At 40.8% G+C, this 20,606-nt stretch overlaps 1 protein-coding gene and 2 long non-coding RNA genes across 4 annotated transcripts; 2 read left to right on the top strand and 1 right to left on the bottom strand.

Moving 5' to 3' along the window:
• The first annotated feature begins 7,446 nt into the window (after window positions 1-7,446).
• On the top strand, window positions 7,447-19,132 carry mrps5 (mitochondrial ribosomal protein S5). The gene is made up of 12 exons (XM_008321288.3): window positions 7,447-7,575; window positions 8,055-8,210; window positions 8,510-8,635; window positions 8,852-8,965; window positions 9,113-9,232; window positions 11,380-11,414; window positions 17,030-17,120; window positions 17,593-17,639; window positions 18,011-18,068; window positions 18,328-18,390; window positions 18,509-18,645; window positions 18,728-19,132. Exons 1-12 carry the CDS (start codon window positions 7,527-7,529, stop codon window positions 18,950-18,952), a joined length of 1,221 nt encoding a protein of 406 aa, XP_008319510.1. The 5' UTR covers window positions 7,447-7,526; the 3' UTR covers window positions 18,953-19,132.
• Window positions 18,959-20,505, bottom strand: LOC103386875 (uncharacterized). Its single transcript, XR_001760860.2, has 2 exons — window positions 20,380-20,505; window positions 18,959-19,840 (listed from the first exon to the last, which is right to left on the bottom strand). It is a non-coding gene; the product is annotated as an uncharacterized LOC103386875 (long non-coding RNA).
• On the top strand, window positions 19,869-20,606 carry LOC107989339 (uncharacterized). Of its 2 annotated transcripts, none has more exons than XR_001760862.1 (4): window positions 19,869-19,902; window positions 20,241-20,267; window positions 20,385-20,490; window positions 20,588-20,606. It is a non-coding gene; the product is annotated as an uncharacterized LOC107989339 (long non-coding RNA). The 2 variants fall into 2 exon arrangements; XR_003051258.1 differs by having other exon boundaries at window positions 19,876-19,902; window positions 20,445-20,490.

Below are 20,606 nucleotides of genomic sequence, written 5' to 3'. Positions count from 1 at the left end.
TATGGGTAATGGCTCCCACACAGTCAGGGCTTAAAATGTTTTCCTCCCTGAATGTATAAGTCCTGGCTCTCCAAGCGCCCCCTCCCCCCCTCTTCCCCACAAGGATGTGATAATATGTTGAAGGGGGGGAGAAGGTGAGTGGAGGGGGCGAGGGGGGGGGGGCAGAGCAAAAGTGCAAATGAACTCGTTCTTAGACCATGACTGAATCCTCGGTTCATTTCTGGTCTTGTTTTTTTTCAAAATGTGTGGAACTGTTTGTTGGAGCTTAATGTGATTTTAATTGTCGCACCTGCTGATAACGTTGCACTGACGGAGAACTTTCTCAGTGTCGATGTTTGTGAGTTGTTCGGTAGTTGAAACAGCGGCACGTCGGTGGTCCGTGCGTCTCCACAGACCACCAGGCTGTCTGTGTTTTCCTTTCTCATGTTCTATGGCACATTACCTTCCTATTACCTGCACAGCCTGTGATTGTGTGTGTGTCCAGCCATGCATGCTCGCTGCTGGACGGAACGGTTCTGCAATCTCTGTGTTTTGTTTTTAGAAACACACTGCATTCAGACATTTATCCAACTAAAGGGTAAAAAAAGGGAAAACATGAACCTAGCGACTGTACAAATGTGCCCGGATGGACAGATGACTTCTGAACGACCATGTGTTCTGTGTGGTTCTGTTGATCCGTGACCTTCTCCTCTGACCTTTATCTGGAGTTCCAGGCTAAACCGAGGCTTCCAGGCCGACCAGCAGACAGAGACACAGACAACAGTTTTATTTCTACGGTTGTTTTGGTCTGCTGATCCTAATGCCATTGTACAGTGTGTTGCCCAAAGCGAAGTGTCAGAGGGAATTAAAGTTAGAGGAGTTCAACGTAACTTCTGGGTTAGGTTTGTGTTGACCTCAGCTCTGAGAGGATTCAGTTTTATCAGCTGAAAATAAAAAAGAATAAAAAATAAAATCCTCTGTTGCTGCTGCAGGCCATTGGTCTTTTACTGTTTAAACCACTGGTTTATAAACAGTGGTACTGTTTTGGTATCTTTTTTTTTTTATACGACTTCTTTCAGGCTTCAAATTTAGTACAAATTCAAAAACATTCAGCATGAAAAACCTATCAATCACACAATATAATATGTCAAAGTTAACACGATTAAAACAAGGTAACAGAAAATACTTTAAAACCAACTTTTTTTAGAGGGCGGGGGCCACATAAAAAAACATTTTGTCTTTTTTCCAAACAGGGCGTTTAAATGTTGACTGTGTTTTTGAGCAACAAAAAGTGGATTTTTTTTCCCCCGGATTTCTTTTATCGGTGGAAGTGATGAAATTGGAATGCCCTTTTTTTTCAGTGGTCCCAAACCTCTTATGTACCAGGGGTTGAGGACCTCTGCCTTAATTGATTGACAGCCCTCTTTATTCAATCAGAATGGCTGTCTTTAAAACATTAACCCATCAGGAATAATACTGTAGTATGAAAGGGAGGATAGTCACTTGAAATTTATGTTATAAACAACAGCATCTGGTGTCCAACCCGAGGCTCTACAGCCCACATGGGTCATGTCCGGCCCTGATTACGCCAATATGGTCCTAATCTACGTTAATGGCGTTTTTATACTTTCCTTTCTTGACTAAACTATTGATTTATTAAACATCACTGGCCTTTTTATTTCCCTCTTCCCTTTCTTCTCTCCTAGCAGCGCGGCTATTGTCTGGGGAGTTAGCACAGAAGCTTTTTCATTTTAATGAAAGCCTTTCACACCGGATAATTGAATTCTCAGAAATATCCAATGACCCTGACACAGCAGCGCACACCGAGCTCCGGTCTTTACACATCGTCCAGTGGAGACTCTGACTTCACTGCCCAGCAACAGCTTCAAAAACCTCCGTCCACTGATTTAATTACCTGCTGCATTGGAGGCAAAAATGAATAAGATGAAAAATGGGTGTTTCATTTTTGGTGGGGGGAAGTTGTCGCAGTTTGGGGAAGATTATTGTTATCAGACATAAAGTCCACATTTTGGGAGGAGGCATGAAGGGATTGTTTATGCTGCAGTGTTTTAGATCCTGCGATGGTTTGTGCATCGAGCCGAGATAACCATCAGAGCTGAGGGTTGTGGAATTGCTTCAGGGTGAGGAGCAGTCAAGCTGCACGGGGGAGAAAATACTGTAGAGGGGAGGGTGTGGGAGTTTATGGAATGTGACATTGCAAGTGGAACTTTTCTGCAAAGTCTGTGGCCCCGGTGGCAACGCCATCACGGTGAGTGTGTGTACACGTGTGAGTGTGTGTGTGTGCGAGCGTACAGTAAGTGTGTTTGTGTTTGTTATTCCCGTTGACGATCGCTCTTCTGCTGCCGTCATAGAGACGTTGGTTCTGGTGTCATCATTCAGGTCCATGACAGTTTGGAATAAAGTCGGCAGACAGGGGGCGATAGATTTGATGGCTGTTTAGGCTGTGCTGTCGGGATATAACCTGGAGGCATGAAGTGATTTGTTGGAATAATAATAGAAAACTGACTTGATTCTGGATTTTTATCCTGCTTCTCTGAGGTAACCAGGAGTCGTTAGCTACGACGAGAAGGCCAGGAAAATCCTAGTTCTAGTTTCCACTCAGGTGTTAACATGTGACAGATGATGGTTGATAATTGATCATGGTAATTACGATCACATCTAGGGATGTCCGATAAAAAACGCCCGTAATTACGATCACATCTAGGGATGTCCAATAAAAAACGCCCACCGATACTATCAGACCAATATTAGCATAATTTTGTAATATTTGTAAGAATTGTTACCTTTTTTTCTTTTTCCTCCGATAATAAAAACCCGATAACACGATGCCTGGGTTTGCCCTAAAGATTTGTGAAGTTTTGGGGAAAAACGGCTGTATGTGAAAGTGAAAGCCACTAGATGGCAGCATTGCAGCCCATTTTATTAATCTATTTTAATAATCAGGGAGTTGTATGCAGAATGCTAGTGCCAGCAACTCATACAACTGTTTGTACAGATAAATAAATTAATATTACCAGGCGCTTAATAGTATTTCAATTCGGGGGCAGAGGGGAATTCTGTCCTCTAGGGGGGGCATGGCAGAAAAGAATTGAGAAACACAGCTTTAACCCATCACCTCAGTGAGCAGGCAGCACTTAACTTCCTTAACCACCAGGCCAACACTGCCCTGCTATATCAGTATCGGAAACGGAAATTGACTGTTTGGACAATATCAGCATATCCCTAATCGCGATTAATCGCTATTAATCTAGTTTGAGTTTTCTCAGGGGACGCAGCCTCTGCTGGACCTAGAAAGCGTTCCCACTGATGAGGAATGATGACGGCTGTAAAAGATTCTCTCCTGCAGCCCAGTGACCATTAGCTGCTGGACTGAAGCCATGCATCAGAGGGAGGACGTTTGCCTCTGATGGTCTGGGCTGCTCTGGACTCGGGGCAGAGATATAACGGCTCCTGGCTTTGTTCACTATTGATCCGGTTTGACCATGACTGGATTAAAAAATATGGCTTGAACACAGCACTGCTGCTGTTTGTCTGTGTGCGGGGGTGTGATATAATTCAGAAACAGTGGGAGCCTGACTGTGTGCACAGTATACTGTAACTGCAGCTGGTGCTTTACTGCCACTGCATCATTTTCCTGCAGCAGAATGGGACGTTCAGTTGTTATTATCTCTGTGTTTCCATAACAGCGCCACCTAGACTTTTGTTCCAAATGACGCAGCCTAGGAGCCCCAAGTAGTACTACAGCAGTCGTAGGACATGACAGGTGAGCAAAGTGGTGCCCAAAGTGAGGGGCAGGGTCCGTTGCAGAAGGGGCAATGGCAGCTGTTGTGGTTTTTTTGGGGAGGAGGGGTATTCACAGTGGAGACTTTGCACTGATTTTCATTTTTCTGTGTCACCTCTCACTCATTTCCCTCTGAACTAATTACAGGCTCACATTCAGACCAGAAGAGATTTTCGTCTCCTGGTAAATTATCCACAATCTTTTATTGTTCAGCTGCTGTAATAAGTGCAGCACATTGGTTAAATGAATAATGAAGTCATTCACAAAACCCCTCTCCGTCTAATTAGCAGTGAGTGGATACAGAGGCGCCGTGTTACGGAGGAGATTTTCTGCATTAAAACAATTAAGGGTTGATTACAGGGTTTATTTATGATATTTCCTTATTGGTGTAGGAAACAAGATGTTACTGCAGGTGTTTGGCACAGACGTTTAGAGGACAGATTCAACAGGAGAACCATAGATAGACTGTCGCTTAGAAACTTCGGTCTTCCAAAAGTTCTTTCAAGAGTTTTTTTTGCATTAATAAGATGGAAACGTGTCCAAGCTAAATCGAGACACGGTGACTCACCGCTTCGATAAAATTCAATTGAAGTTTTCATAAGAAATGTTATTTCACCCACCTGTGTATAATCACAGTAGAGTCGGACTTTGTTGATTGCATGCAGCGGCGGTGGTTTAGAAAAAAATAATACGAAACAATTACTGGGCAAATCATCACCGCATGATGCCAAAGTCAAACATCAAAGATTTGAAATACACAATAAATACATAAAAATCAGAGACTATTCACAACAGTATGAGTAGGTGGTTGGAAATAAAAGCAATAACTTATATATGAACCTCCGGTACAATGTCGGTTCAATTTTGAATCAATCAAAAACTCTTATTGAAGCCCATTTCCACCACTTGATGTAGAGAATAATAGATTCTTAAGTTAAAATATCGAGATATTTCCTCATTATTGTTAGTTAGAGTTACTAACTCATAATAATGAGATTCTAACTCATTATCTCCACCATGTTGTTAACAGTGTTCAGGGTCTTGAGGTTTGGTCAGAGATAATAGAGGTTTGATTTATAGATTTTCCTCTGCACTGTGATTATTGAGTTTTGGTTAAAATAACACAGTGTTGATGTGAGAGGACCAGCCTTCCTCCAGAATCGTGTGCAAAAATCAAGAGCTGTTGGAAAACGCCGGGGGATATGATAACGTATTGGCCTTGGCGCGGCGGTGTCACCTCACGTCGCTTCCTATCTGTGACAGCGGAGAAGAAGAGGAGGAGGTGTTGAAGGAGGGACAGCAGGATATCGATCCACGTCAGTTGAGGATGACCTAAAGTCTCTTTCCTTCTTTCTCCCTGTCTCACCCTTGAGATGGGTGCTGCTGCTGATTATGTGATCATTTTGGAGTTTGTGGACAATGAATTCTGTGGTGCAGTCTTCCCATTACTGTTGATAAATCAGATATGTCGAAGTAGATCCTGAGTCATCAAGGTCATTCCATCTGAGGCGGCTAAGTAAAAGGCAGCAGTCCAGCCAAGTCCACTTTTATTTAATTGTTCCGGATGAATCAGACATGAATTCCTAGACATGAAAAATAACATTCCATTACTCTAATTTCCCATTGACGTCATTTGTGTTTTTTGTTTTTTTTTCACTGAAAATAATTATCTCTGAGAGTCACATGACAACTTATCAAAGCAGTTCTTTTTGCTGACTCCTCTGGTTTACATTCTGATGTGTCCATGGTCAGGACAACTCTGAGCTGCTGTACTGGCAGCATGTAAATTGAGTTCAAATTATAGAATAAACACATCAAATGACTGACTGCAAGAATATGTAACAAGTCCATGAGTGTGAATTGGTGGTAAAGGTTAAAGGTCGTCAAGACTCAACAAAGAATAAATACACTGCAGACTATTGATGTTTATTCTGTCAGGAGGAAATGGAATAATAATTTATTTTTTCCATTTTTATTTCCATAAGGCTAGACTGCCTTTCCCTTCCTTTACTTTCCCACACTCAGTCGTGATTTTGATGTTTGAGGTCGACCTCAAATATCGACCATCACTGCAGGTCTGTACAGAAAACCGTTTATTTAAATGACATTTTCAGCATTCAAAGCTGTTTTCAACAGTGTTTCCTCCATCTGCCTCCTCCTCCTCCTCATGTCATCTGACTCATCATTTTGTTTGATAAAGTTTAAGAAAATAACACTTTTGAATAGTTTGTCATATTTAAAGTGCACTTCTCTGCGACAGCCATTTGTTCAGTGTTGTTTATGTTGCAGACACGGAGGATTTGTGTTGTTCCTGTGGTTGTTTATACACTAAAACAAAGTAAAGATCTTCTCTTTACAGTAAAATCACTCACCGTGGGAGTGAGTACATGCGTAGCTCACGGTGGACAGAATCTTGGACCAGTCAACAGTGAGTGCAGCAGAGTGCTGCCTGCTGTCCTGCCAGGGAACTGATAATATCGTGTCTATAAATCTCTATAAGTCTTATTGGTCTATAATGTTCTACTGCTGTAGACAAATAGCTGACCCTTCCTCCTGGAATCAGCCTACTCACATAGTTCACAGAACAAACTCCATCACCATCATTTATTCCTACTTAAGTGCTCTTCCCTATTTTTCAAGACCAGCTTCACTTACTTTGACTTTGAATTGCACTGAACTCCAGCAGATCTGTGTTTACCTCTACCCTCCTCCGCTCGCTGCTGTACTAAGCCAAGAAAAGTGACTCACTCTTTCACATAAAGCCCTGAATAAAGCTGTCATTATGGCTCATTTATTTTTTTGCAGTATATTCATGGTGGAACCAGGCATTGATTCTTAGCACAACAGCTCCCACCTCCTGCTGACACACAGCTGGGCAGGCTGTCCTTCCTCCAGCAGCTCCTTGATTACACCTCTCCACTGTATTGGGAAGAAAACTGAGCTATAATATGAAGGAAATTATTTTGAATAGGGTGAGATTGAGACACATGCAGCCATGGTGGATGATTAACAGTCCCTTGGCTGAGGTTCAATCATGTTGAAGGACTAAAGGTGCTGATTAGTGGCCGGCAGAACATGCTGAGAGACAGCTGTGTTTGTAGGTGTGAATTGTTTGGACACTTGTCATTAATATTCATCAAGATGCATGGTGCTTGATTAATATGTAGTAATTAGAGTATCATCTGAGGTTCATTACATTCACTCACGACCTGGGATGTTGGGATGTACCATTATAATGGTATAACGTCAATCCAAAACAATAGGTCCTGTTTGCTCAAGAACAATTGTAATAAGCGCAGGCTTAGGTAAAAATTGCCCTTAATATTATTGATTTTTTAAAATATTTATATTATTATAATTTTAGTTAACCAAAAAGTAAATTGTCCGTTTGGCAGATCTTACATTGTTATTCAAAAATAATTCTAGATTTCATTTAATTGAGCTCTGGCTTTTTGGTGGGACTGTTATTGTATATAATGAGAAAAAAATATGTTATATATTTTTTATTTCATTTAATTGAGCTCTGGCTTTTTTGGTGGGACTGCCATTCAATATAATGAGAAAAAAAATATGCCCGATTTTGTGTGTTTTAACCGCCATGGTTAGACATTTAAATATACATTTTTTTCTCTCTAAACGTAACTCAAATAAAACTAAAACGTAACTCTGTTATTGTTTTAATTTTATTTTAATCGGGCACAGCTTAGACGCCCTGTTATCCTCCGAAGGACCTCTCACATCCAACATGGCGGCGACTATTCGGATGTGCTGTGCCCTCCGCTGCACTTTAGGAGGTAAGTTATTCCTCTTTCTCTTACCCATTAAATATACGTAAATACATTGAATGGCCATGTTTTCATTGTATTTATTTTGATATTTCACGAGTGTAAATTCTTGTATGTTACCGTTTTACTCACCTAGACATGCCTGTCATTGGTGCGCGTGCATGGTGATCTGTAATGGAACAGATCACCATGTCAATCAGATCACCTAGTCAATATTACAAGTTCAAAAGCAAACTATGACGTTTTGCATAGTTATTAAAATCGATAAGGTACTTACCTTTGAGATGGTTCAGGCTATGTTGATAAAACACCATGTCAACGGGTCTCTTCGGTTTACCGTAAACATCACGCGATGTATTTTCCTCGTACTATACGCACATTTTATTGTGTTTATTTGTCGTATTAATGTAATTTTTAAAAAAGTTTTCTTTTTGTGCACCGTTTTGGTTATCCTAATATATACCTTCTTCCATGCCCTTGTCTTCCAGGGACAGTACCTCTCCGTACCACCGTGGCAGCAGCTCAAATATCCCATTTAACAACCCAAGCCTCAGCTTTTATTGTTCTCCAGAGGTCCTCTTTACTCCCAGCATATCCTTCTACAGTCTGGCAACAGACCAGACACAACAGCTTCTTTAACAAGTGTAAGTCCCATGTCTGTTGGTGATTGATTGCAATGACCTTTATTTGTTTGTTTTAGTTTGTTTGTTGACCTTTATTTGTTTTCTTTTTGACATATAAATAATATCTGAAACTGTATCATACTGTAACATTCCTATATATGTCAATAAAAGTTTTAAAAAATGGTACTTAAAAAGTACATTCAGGTTCTGACTTCCTGTTGTTTTGTGGGTTTAACTGTAGCTGTCGTCTGCAGTTACGATAAAAAAGTAAAATGCTAATTTACCGGTTTTCTCTTCTCACTTCTTGTGTGCACCTGCAGTAACAGCTGTGGAGCTTTGGAAAGGTGTGTTGGCAGAGACCGGTTCAGGAGCCAGAAAAGGCAGAGGGAAGAGAACCAAACGCAAAATGAAGAGAGACTTGAACCGTGGACGGCTGATGGGAGAAGGTCTGTCTCTCTCTCTCTCTCTCTTTGTCTCTGCTTTCCTCCCTGTCTGTAATGTCTATTATTCAATAGCTCTATCAATATGTGCAGCATGTGATTATACTGCATGCCTTTGTGACTTTGGTCAAATGTGATCAATTTGTACGTTACAGGTTCTGTATCTTTCAGAAATATAAACGTTGTCCTTACTCCTCACCATCCTGTGTCTTTACTCCACAGGTCGAGCTGGTTTTCTGTGGCCTGGTCTGAACGCACCGGTGTTAAAGAATGGTATGGTTCAACCTCTGAGCCAAAGAAGTCAGAGCGAGCAGCAGATCGTCCAGGCTGAGATGGGTAACGGCAACATTTGTAATACATAACAAACAGTGACAGTAATTTTCCCGTCACTGTAATTCTTTGTTTTCAGTAAAACCACCCAAAGATGCTCATGTTTGTGCTCTCTCCATTATTTAAACTTGTCCTCCTTCTGTTTTCCCTCAGTCCAGAAAAGGGAAGAGTATGAGAAAAGAAGGAATACAAAGGTGAATAGAGAAAGAGTATGGACGGGAAGGTCCTGGGGGGGTTTGAGTCTAGGACCCCCAGATCCTGGACCAAATGGAGGTAGGTGTCAATCAACACAGACCTTCACTGACCATCAGAGTCTCTCAAAGGTCAAGCTGCTAAATCAGTGTTTCTCAAACTACAGTTTCAGTGGAGACTACTGTCGACAAACATTTTTCACTCTGGCAACTCTTTCGCTAGAACCACAGGTTTGAACCACCAGTACGGTACACACAACATACCCGTGGTATCTCACCTCTTCCTCTTCTCTGTGTCCTGATGCCATTAAATTAGCAAAGTGTCAAGGGATAGAAAAGTTCTATAAAATATATAATATCAGGATCAGTGTCAATATAACAGAAAGACTCCATTCAATGTTGACACTGAGAAGACATGACCCAAAATGAATATTATTAGTATTTATCCTTAAAATAGTAATAGGCATCAACTCACTCTCTACGTGTTTTATGTTGTTTTCAGAAGAGCTCTGCCAGGAACTGATCAGGCAGACCATAAGCAGCTGCAGCTGACAGTGCACATCTCCTCAGCTCCCTGTTAAACATTCTAATATATTCAGGCTCCAGTTCCTGCTGGAGAAGCAGAGCTGAGAGAAGACCATGACACAGCAGGTCGCTCTTATATCACCAAAACACACACACACACACACGGAGTGGAACAGAACAGAAAGACTTGCAGTTATTAGAGAAAGAAAGAAATGAAGCAGTCGGCAGTAATAAGGCGTCTTGATGGAGTGTGTGGGTGGATGGAGGAGTGAGCCAATGGCTGCTCCGAGGCCCATTAGGACTGATGAAGATTACGGTTCCACCAAAGTGTCAAGTAAGAGATGATGTCCCCATTTAGACAGACGTCTTTCTCTGCCAGTTTTTCCTCCACTTTGTCATCAAAGTGTCTTTTTCTCTTGTCTGTATTTTTGCATCGATACCTGGTAATTATTGCAGGTTACACAAGCCTGCGTTCAGGTTGTGTGTGTGTGTGAGAGAGAGAAAGACTGTGTGTTCTCAGTGAAAAGCTTTTGTTCTACATAATGAGGAAAACTTTGTTCATTATGTAGAACTGAGTCACTGAGAACTTCACCCGAGTTCCTTTAGGACCATAATGCCTCTGGGTTTCATTAATGTTCTTCTCAATGTTCCGTGAAAATCCAAATGTCTCTGTCAATAACACGGGACAGTGTTGAATGAGTCTATTAGAAGTTTGAATCTGAGCTCTCTCTGAAGGCAGCGTCTACAGCTGCACTAAAGACTGGGAGGAGGATGTTATTCTGATGTGTCTGAAGTTGGTGACGATTTGTCCAGTGTTCAGTCATATCTCTGACCGTACTTGATGAGAAACAGGGCCTGTGGTCACCTGACTTCAGGGTTCTGGGTTTTCATACATTCTTGAAAACTTTAGGAATCATCAAATTTTGAAGTTTGATTTATAGTTTTTTTTAAACGTCAGCGAATTTAAATGATAATTGCTCTGCCACATAGTTGGAAGTTAGCCAGATGTTGACCAAAAATTGCTACCCTTTTCAGAAAATAACTAAATTCTTCCAGAAAATCTATTCAAAAATGAATTAGCTAAGAAATTATATCTGAAGGTTAACTTAAAATATACTCAAATTTGCTATGAGTAGGTCATTAACTAATCTAAGGTTAACTAAAACTGTTAATTTGTTTAACAAATCCAAATTAACAGACACAAGTTGACTAAATTAATAAAAAAGATTTTGGAAAGAGTTTTAAATAATAATAATAAGTAGAAGAAATTGCTAATAGGTAGCTGAAAAATATAGGTGAAAAAGGCCAAGGCTAAAGGCTAAATGATGCTAGGAAAGTTTGAAAATGTTCCTTGGAACTTTCAGGTTTCATTAATTTTCAGTTTGGTTTGATAACGAACACTGATCTTTGCGGTGAAGAGTGTTGGTGTTCAGTGTTTGTTTGTCTGCTGCTGTTCTGCTGTGTCTTCTCTCTCGCCCCTGAGCTAATACACCGCTGAAATCCAATCACCCTGGCCCTCCTACATGTTCAAACACTTCACACTTCACTCTCTCATAAACACACACACACATACACAGTACATACACGTGGGTCCAAACAGAGTGTGATGTGCAGACAGCTGTAACCAGGCCGACTGACTCTGATCAGATCTGGTTTCTCACTGATGCTGAGTTGATTTTTTTTTCTTCTTCTGTCTCTCCTCAGAAACCTACGAGAACTTTGACTCACGTATCCTTGAGGTAAGAGTTGATCTTGGTTCAACACTTTTTTTTTTTGCTTGATTTTCCTTTAATTCTTAAAGTTTGTAGTTATTTATTTTCAACTAATCTGCTGAAAGTGTTGGAGGAAACACTCACTTAAAACACTTAAAATTATTTTTTTCCCAATTTTTACACCGTCAGTTTGCCTAACCCTGAGGCATTTAGTTTTTCGTCAGTTTGCCTAACCCTGAGGCATTTGGGGTTTTTTTAGGTAAATTGCAGCTATTTTATGTTGACTTTTAGCCTCTTTTGGCCTTGATTTATGTTTGTAATGCTACTGTCAACTTTGGGATATATTTAAATAACTAAAACTGACTGAAGGCATAACAGTTTGTGAATGCCCTGTTATCCCATTGACAGAGGGCTTTAGTGTCATCGTTTTGCCCTGTGGAGCTTCTCTGATTTTAAATAGATTTTTGTTGTTACCACCCCTTGATAAAATCAGATGGTGCAGAAATATTCCTCCAAACAGCCTCTGGGGGGAGAGGGGAGGCGGAGCTGTTTAGGGAAATTACAACAGTGAAAGATGCGTTGTGGCGTGTGCACATTGATGGTGATGCGGGCAAATGTGTTAAGGAAGGACCGCTGCGGTTGAGCAGTAAATTTGAAAAGCTTTGCAGTTACTGCTGGCCAAGTGGAATCATTTTATAAAGGTCAGAGTTGCACGAGTAATTGTAGCATCAGTTCTGAGCTTGTTAGAACCGTTGAAAAGTGAAGAGAGGTTCATAAAATTTAAACTCTGCCGTTAAGACCAGTGGCTCTTCTTGGGCTTTTAAAATGCAGTTATTTCATTGAATCTCTTGGGTATTTGTTAAACACCTCAACACCTTAACTGTATCCACAGACCTCACATCGAGACAGGTTGGTACTTGGGTTCTCCTGGTGTCAGTTTTTAATAACTGATATTTTGACTTTTCCTTTTAAATTCCCCTGAGAGGTAGAGCTGGATCTTGTAGACCTGCTGCTGCTTGTCCAGAAAAGCACACAGTTTCACAGTAAAGTTTAAGTTTAAGTTCAAGACATTTAATATAAACACACAGCTACTACAACAGCTTTGAAATACACACACAAATAAGTTAGTAAACGTGCACGGTTTGTGAATGTGTAGCAAGTGATCAACAAAAATTACGGCTACCATAACTTTGAATCTCTCCTGCTTAAATACATACGTTTCAGTCAGGGGTGTGCATTTTTTCACTTTCAAAATTCATCATGTGGGTCAGATTGAACTCCCTTGCGGGCCGGTTTTGGCCCATGGGCGGTATTTTTGGCAACCCTAGTTTAAGGACTTAAACCATCACCATGGCAACCAGACCAAATCAATCAAAACTAAAATATATTCCATCGATGAAACGATACACGGCTCCTACAGTTGGTGTGAGTGCTTTTCTTTAGTGTACTTGTTGATGCCGAGTACTGTCACTGATACTACCTTTAGGTTGTGTTTCAATAAATATGAAACGACCAGGACGGCAGTCTTATATCGGTGACTCAGCTCTGTGGGTAATAGCGTGACGAGCTGAACTCAGACCACAGCGACGACACCAGGCAGGAAAACACACATTCACAGAAGAATATTTAAGAATATAAAAAAACTATATTGAGGAATAAAGATAAAAAAATATTACCTTTATTGCCTATAAAGTTTCTCCAAAGGTGTCGCAATGAAACCTATAAACGCTGCCCCCCATGGCCTCCTGCAGACATTGCAGCGGGAGCAGCTGGCGACACCATTACTGTGTGTTCCGTGGAGTAGACAGCCCCATTTAACAATGTGTGATTTACAGTCTGCTGCAGCCCATGTGGTTCAACCCCTCTGGGCTGCCTTTTGGCTGCAGACCCCAACCTCAGTGACTGTGTGTGTGTGTCAGTTTGAAGAGTCCTCAACAGGAGCATCCCAGGCTCAAGGCTTCCCCCTGGAAACCAAGGAATGCTTTTATCGACCGTTCCCATCTATAAATAACCTGTGTCTGTGTTTGGATCTGGGTTTGTGTTTGTGTGAGTCTGTGTGTAACTGTGTGTGCGTCGTTTTAAATTCAGGCCTAATGAAATGAAAAAGGCTTACTGGAATGAAAAGGCTCGTCTCTCAAGGACAGTGATGCGGACCCTCCATTAGTGAACATCCACCAGGAGGGGAGGGGATTGGGGGGAGGCGACTGTGAGAAAGGTGGAGGAGAAGTTGATAAGTGCGAGACCAACTGTGAAGAATTTATACCCAGCAACAGTTGACTGTAATAACGGGGCTGTACCTGTGCATTACTGCCACCCTCTGGGCTGGAGTTTGTGCTTCAGGGTCGATCAGGGAACTGATGAATTCCAATCCTCAGACCTGTTCAGTTCAGTCGATGCGTCTGAGCCATGACGGTGAACCTCAGGGTTTTTTTTTCGTCTTACAAGTTTAGTTTAAGGAGACAATCCTGTTCAAAAATCTGACCACATGGTGGTAGAAGTGGTTAACATGCTTGCCTTACAGCAGTACTTCTCTAATTGAGAGGCAGAACCCATTCCAGCATTTAAGCATCACCTTTACCTTCGTAGGTAAAGCTGAGCCCCAACAGGTCAATATTAAATTAAGACATGAACTCTGTTGTAAATATTTTTAAATTTAAAGCGTGGCACAGTCACTGTGTTCAGTGGGAACCTGGTGGAGGAAAGGAAAGAAAAGACAAGAAAAGGAAGAGTTAGAGCGACAGAGAGCTAAGTGATGTTCATGGCCTGTCTCCAGACTCGGCAGCCTCTTGGACAGGACTCGCTGATTTCATTAACAGAGATTGAATGCCTTCACTGTCACAGAAGACGACTCCAACAACCACCCACCCTCCCTCACCTCCCTCAGCAACCTTGTAAAGTGTTTTTTTTTCTAATAGTTAACCATTTCTGGGCTGAGAAGAGAAACTTTAGTCCTTGAAGTCCCTTATTTGTCCAATCCACACAGATGGCCATGGGAGGTGCCATTAAAATGTGGTTCTTCTGGGGCTTGAACCCAGGACCTTCTGCATGTAAGGCAGATGTGTAAGGCAGGCGTGCGAAAGCTACGCTTTGCAACCACGTAACATTAAAAGTAACATTGTTTCTTTTTTGTTGCCGTGCTTGAAATTCACAGACAAACATTTACAACTAGTCGTAAGGTAATTGTTGCAATTTTAGTAAATGTTATCGACTTCTTTTCATGGAGAACAGTTTTCAACTTCAACTTTTAAGTTAAAACATCTTATCATTATGCTGTAGACGCCTCGAAGATATTACTAATAAATAGTATACTGTCATCTACAGACCCCGGTACTGTTCTAGAGTCAGTACCAGGGTTGGCAGCGGTCGGTTCTGCCTCGGTGCCTTATGGTTGTGCGTTGTGGAACGTTCTCCTTGACACTACAGCACACAGACGTACATAAAGCCGCGGAGCCAAGGAGCAGCAGATTGAAAGAATAAAGATGAAACGGGAGTGAAACGGTCGTTGCTCGTCCGCCAGAGAGAGAGAGAGTTGGCCCATCTGCTCCGTCGGCTAATGCCGCGCTCAAACGGCTGCATCTTCAGCCCAAATAATGAATGTAGAAGCCAGAGTGAGAGGAGAACCTCATCAGTGGAGACACACGTGCACAACCTTCTAATGGGAACCCGGCACAGAACACAGAGTCGTACCATCTGGTTTGGATCCCTGCCAAAGCGATGTAAACAAACTTCGCGGCTCAACTTGTGACTGCATTTGTTTACAGACACACAAACGCACATGTAAAAGAAAAAGAAAGAATTTTGACCAAATGTTTCAGCTACTGTATTTCCACGGAAACTATTATGTTTTCCTTCACTGAATGTTGCCGTTGTTCGTGTTCGTTTTCTTCACCTGCTTAAAAGAAAAAGTCAGCGTGCAGTGACACTGATCACCTCACAGTTATATTTTCTATTAGCATCGTCTCAGCTGGTACTACAGCTTTTGTTGACTTGGACTAAAATAGTGTTAACTTTACTTATTCTTTAAAAAAAATATTTAAAAAAACCAAATCTTTTGTGTCGACCTGTCCAGCTGCTGGACTCTAACTCTCAGTGAGGTCAGTTGTGCGACGCTGGTGTTTTTGCAGTGTTCGTTGTTTGCCCCCTCCCCTTTGTCCCCTGACACCGGTCCTTGTGCAGCGTCCCCGCAGTGAAGATTATAAGCCCTTCACTGAAATGTTACATAAGCAGAGAAGCTGAAAGCACAACTTGACTTTGAAGTTCTCTGAGCTGAAACTCTGCACCGCTCTGTCACACACTCTCCGCTGTGAAGATAAAAGTGTCAAGGTGAACACCGCCTGGAAGCTGAACCAGGGGAAAAACAACAGGGATGATGGATGAGAACAAAGCAGGGACTTGGACCAGGATGCGCTCTCTGTTAGGTTGTCTTTTGGTTGACACGGTGAAATACTTGGTGTGCTTTGAAGTCTTGGATTTAGGGCTTTGGAAGACAAGACAGTAGAGGGAACGGGAAGCTGTTTGTTCTGGTTAGAAGTGTCAAGATCAGGTTAAAAAAAAACCCCAACTAATCTGATCGTATTGTACTATTGAGTGCTGTTCGAGCTGTGATTGGCTGCAGCTCTCACTGCCACCCTGAAGATCACAGATGAACTTAATGAGTACCAGCTGTAGAGTGTCCTGCTGGTGTACATGACCACTTCATTAGGTTCATTATCCATGCAGATATCAGGTGATCCCATCACATGGTAACAAGCCTTCAGTTAGACCAGCGGTGTCTTGAACTAATTTTCGGTCAAATAAATAAATAGACTAAATAAAGTCCATGTTTCCCCCCCTTTGGTTTTCATGCAAACAAGTACATTTTATATTTATTATTATTTATTCATACTTAATGAAATATAATTTTCCAGAGAAATATCCTGACCATGAAGTGTATATTTTTTCATCAAGTGGGACCCCGTCCCCTGACTGGACCATGATTCCCATGCCTATGGTCCAGTAACAAGATTTTAAAAAATTAATAATATATTGATTTCAATAAGTAAATATAACTAATATACTATTTTCACAGTACTGCAGAACATATTATTAGCATATACTGTACAGTTTTTTTCTTCGCTCTTTGTTATGGTGTTTTTGACATCATTAGCTTTTTTGCTCAACCATAGGCTACAGTTCAACTCCCGTTCTCATCATCTTCTTCCTCTGGGCTCATTTTAGTTCACATTAACTTTCCGTCTCCAAACTTCCTCCTCCTTCTTCCTCCTCACACCTCTGACCACATCTGATCTTCTTCACATTTGCTGTTCTTTCCTTGAACTGTCTTTAATTTCCCCTCTCCTCCTCCTGTCTCCACTGTCTTCCTTTCACAATGTCTGTAGCGTTTCAATGCTGCCCCCTGCTGTTACTGAAGCGGTTCTGTCTACATTATAATATTTTTTTAATGACTGGACTTGAATCCACCACGTCAAGATTGGTGTTCCGACAGATTAAGAAGTGAAAAATGTGTTTCTCCAATTTGGAAAAGTAACTCAAAAACAACGAGAAACTCTGACGTGACATGACAAACTGATGTGTACATTTTCAGTCCGAAGGCTGAACTGTGTTCATGTTAATGCAGCGCATGTTGTCATATTATGTTCCAGATGAAGAATGTGTTCTCCATGACGGCCAAAGAAGGCAGGAAGAGGTCCGTCAGCTGCCTGGTGGCCGTGGGAAACGGCAACGGAGCCGCAGGTCAGGTTCCACTTCGCCATTTAACACGTATTTTAATAAAACATAAATAATTTAGGATTTTTTTTTTTTAAGTCAATGGTTAAATGGATATGATTCATATAACAAAGAGGTTTAGGGATACTAGCAAGGGGCGTTTGTGGAGGGGAAGAGAAACTGTTTTGACTGTTTGAGTATTTCTGGCAAAAGTGGAAGTGGTTTCTGACACTTTTGACAGTTTTATTTATTTATTTATTTTAAGCAGCAAAAATACAGAAACTGCTGAGAAAGTCTTTCCAGACTCCGAAGGTTCAGTGGTGTCTGTGCCTCGTTACGGAGTCTGTCAGAGTCTTCAGTGTTAAAGCTTGTATATAGTATTAACATATATTCATTTTAAACACATTTAAAAAAAACACACACACACAGAGTGGAGCCAAACAAACACAAACTCTTGTTTCCCGTTTTCGTTCCTGATTTTTTTTATTTTTCCCATCAGGCTTTGCGCTGGGTAAAGGACCAGACCGCATCTCAGCCCAGAGGAAGGTACGACTTGGTTTTACTCTTACAATATTTGTGAAGTCAGTAGCAGTTAATGGTATAATGGCAGGTCTGACTGGTGAATTTAATTTTATTATATTATTTTTTAAGATTTTTTTATTGTTATTTGTTTGCATTGGGACCAGAGCATTTATTTGAATTGGTTCTGCTGTGTGCTGTAGGACCCAGAAATGACACGTCTTTATTGGTTAATCACTCAGCCTGGACACGCCCCCTGGTGTTGTCCACAAGCTCTCTGATGTTAAAATGATGTTTCTGCAGTCAATTATTCATGTGTTTTTATTCATGTTTATTCATCTGTGTCAATGATGACGGTGTCAAATCTGAATCCTCTTTTTTTTTTTTTGTTCCTGTAGGCCAAGAACAGAGCCATCCATTACCTGTACTACATTGACCGATACCAGGGCCGCACCAGTGAGTGTAACCTCTCATTCGCACGTCTGATTTCACTGTGGTTTATGATATATTCAATTTCCATCCTTCACTTTTTCCTTTGTTCCTCTGTTACCCTTGTCCTTATTAATTCTCTTCTTCATCTCTCTCTTTTTTCCCACCTATGTTGACCTCTTTTCATCTCTTCCTGTTTTTATCAAAAAATAAAGTACTGCCATATGTTGTAGTGTATTCATTTATAGTACGTACAGTATAATTTATTTTATTTTTCTGCCAACAGTTTACCAAGACATTGAGTCCAAGTACAAGAAGACGACACTTCGTATGAAGAAACAAACCACAGGTAGTCACAGCAGCACATCACAGCATCAGTCCACACGCGGTCATCCTCAACATATCAATATATATGTATGTTTATGTGCACATACATAATGTGTTTAAACAGCGTTGTGTCCATACAGGAGAGGGTCTTCGCTGCCACAGAGCCATCATCACTATCTGTAAGCTGATTGGTATCAAGGACATGTACTGTAAAGTAGATGGATCCACAAATTATCTCAACATCACCAGAGCTCTCTTCAATGGACTGGCCACTCAGGTGAGACTGAGACGTTGTATTTAATAAAAGGTCCTTTACAATGGGAACCAACAGTTCCTTTGTTTCCTCTTCCATCTCACAGCAAAACCACCAGAGTCTGGCAGACAGTAAGAAGCTCAACGTGGTGGAGTTCAGGTCAGAGACAGGCCCGCTGCCCATCGTGGTGGCCAAACCTGAGGGCGGGGCCAGACCAGACCCAGAGAAGGAGGATGAGATTCCCAACACACGGCTGAACTGGGACGATGTTCAGTTGGCCCAGGGAACAAAACGCTCCATCTGGGCCGGAGTCAAACGAACCATCTGGTAGACGTGGAGAGTCTGATGATCTGTGGCTCTTTAAAGTGATGTTGGTCTTTTTATACTGATTGGAAAACGTGGATTATTTCCACAAAGGACTCTTAAAAAAATGGAAATGTCAAAATGACGTTGTCTGTAATGATGTAAAAATATGTTAAAGTATCAAATAAACATTATGTAACTCTAAAAATGCTGAACTCAAAGTTACTACAATGTTAATCTTAAACCATGGTCAAACCTCACATGTCATGTTTTCCCGAATGTAACCAAACACCAGTGTCTTGTAGGTAGAAATATGTTTGTGTGTGTGTGAGAGAGAGAGAAATATATGAGGAAAATTGGAGAAAATAAAACCAGACCACAATGTTTATGGTATATTTTTTGTTTTTATTATTGAATGTATAAAAATGAAGATATGTCACTTTTTAACTCTATCTACTACATTTCTGAATTTAATTCTAACTGAACATAAAAAACATTTTACGACTAAATCTATAAAAAGGCTGAAAAAAAGTGGCAGTTTTAAAGAAGATGCCAGGAAACAGTAAGGGGCGTAGTTGTTACATTTGTGTGGTAAGAGTGCCACACTACGTCAAAAAAGTGAACTACATTAATATCAAAAATAATATTTGTTGTGCGTAGTACCAATTATGTTACATAAAACATCATTTATTTCTGTGATTGTTTTAAATACCGTCTCTGGAGCTCAATCTCCCGTTTTACCTTCATTAAATGTCCTTCCAAAGTACAATAATGTGACGTCAATCATACAATGGCATTCATTTTGTGATAAGACGGTGGTTTTGCGATGGGATGTCGTCCTTTAGAACTGTTTCCATCTAATGGCGGACAGGATGGCGTGGATGAAGTAGAGGAGGACGGACAAGAAGGCGAAAACCTAAAGGACACACAGATTAAAAATGCTGCGAAAACCTAAAGGACACACAGATTAATAATGCTGTAAGACGATTTAAAATACTTTTTACAGACAATTTCTTTCGGGCATTTTCAACACATTAATATTAAATGACGTAAAAACATTTTAACCTAGTTCCCGGGCTAACTTTCAGATATCAATTAGTGTAATTTGTAAGCTAATTTCCTGGCTATTTTTTTCGGGCTGGCTAATATATGACACAATTTCAGATTTTATTTTTATTTTTTTGCTGAATTTGAGTAAATTCTGGCGGGGTTTTTGTTTGCTTTTTTTTTTTGTCTTACATCAAGTTAGCTCCTTATTAATTATAGCTACTTGCTATGATTGTGGGTTATGCTAACAACAGCTCTAGCTGCCTTAGATTTGAACCTTTTCCACCTGTTTCCGGGTAAGTTTTGGCTACTTTTCTTGTCTTTGCTGTATCTTTTGGTAGACATACTGTTATATCTGTGCTTCTAATTAGTTTTAGTATTTAAATGACAAAATAAAGTACTTCTTACCACAGCAGCAATGTTGATCTGATAGAGTTTGAACACAGACCCTTTCCTCAACATGGTAATAAAAGCCAAATCCACTCCTGCACTGAGGTAGAAGAGCACAGCCAGGCCATGGTAAACAAAGTCCTGGACACACAGAAACACACATGAAGAAGAACTGTAAGCGCCACCTAACATCACTCAAATCTCACAAATATTTTTTTGTTTTCAGTTTTCGCTCTCACAGCCGC

Source organism: Cynoglossus semilaevis, chromosome 12, assembly GCF_000523025.1.
Source record: "Cynoglossus semilaevis isolate Cse_v1.0 chromosome 12, Cse_v1.0, whole genome shotgun sequence".
Classification (NCBI taxonomy): domain Eukaryota; kingdom Metazoa; phylum Chordata; class Actinopteri; order Pleuronectiformes; family Cynoglossidae; genus Cynoglossus; species Cynoglossus semilaevis.
The sequence above is the reverse complement of the archived record's forward strand: the minus strand, read 5'-3'. Positions and strand labels throughout refer to the sequence as shown.

What these genes read in the sequence shown, in the direction of transcription:
- mrps5 (XM_008321288.3), top strand. Translation starts at nt 7,527, where the DNA reads ATGGCGGCGACTATTCGGATGTGCTGTGCCCTCCGCTGCACTTTAGGA. An exon ending in CAACAGCTTCTTTAACAAGT is followed by an intron (nt 8,211 to 8,509) that starts GTAAGTCCCATG and finishes GTGCACCTGCAG; the next exon opens with TAACAGCTGTGGAGCTTTGG. An exon ending in TATGAAGAAACAAACCACAG is followed by an intron (nt 18,391 to 18,508) that starts GTAGTCACAGCA and finishes GTGTCCATACAG; the next exon opens with GAGAGGGTCTTCGCTGCCAC.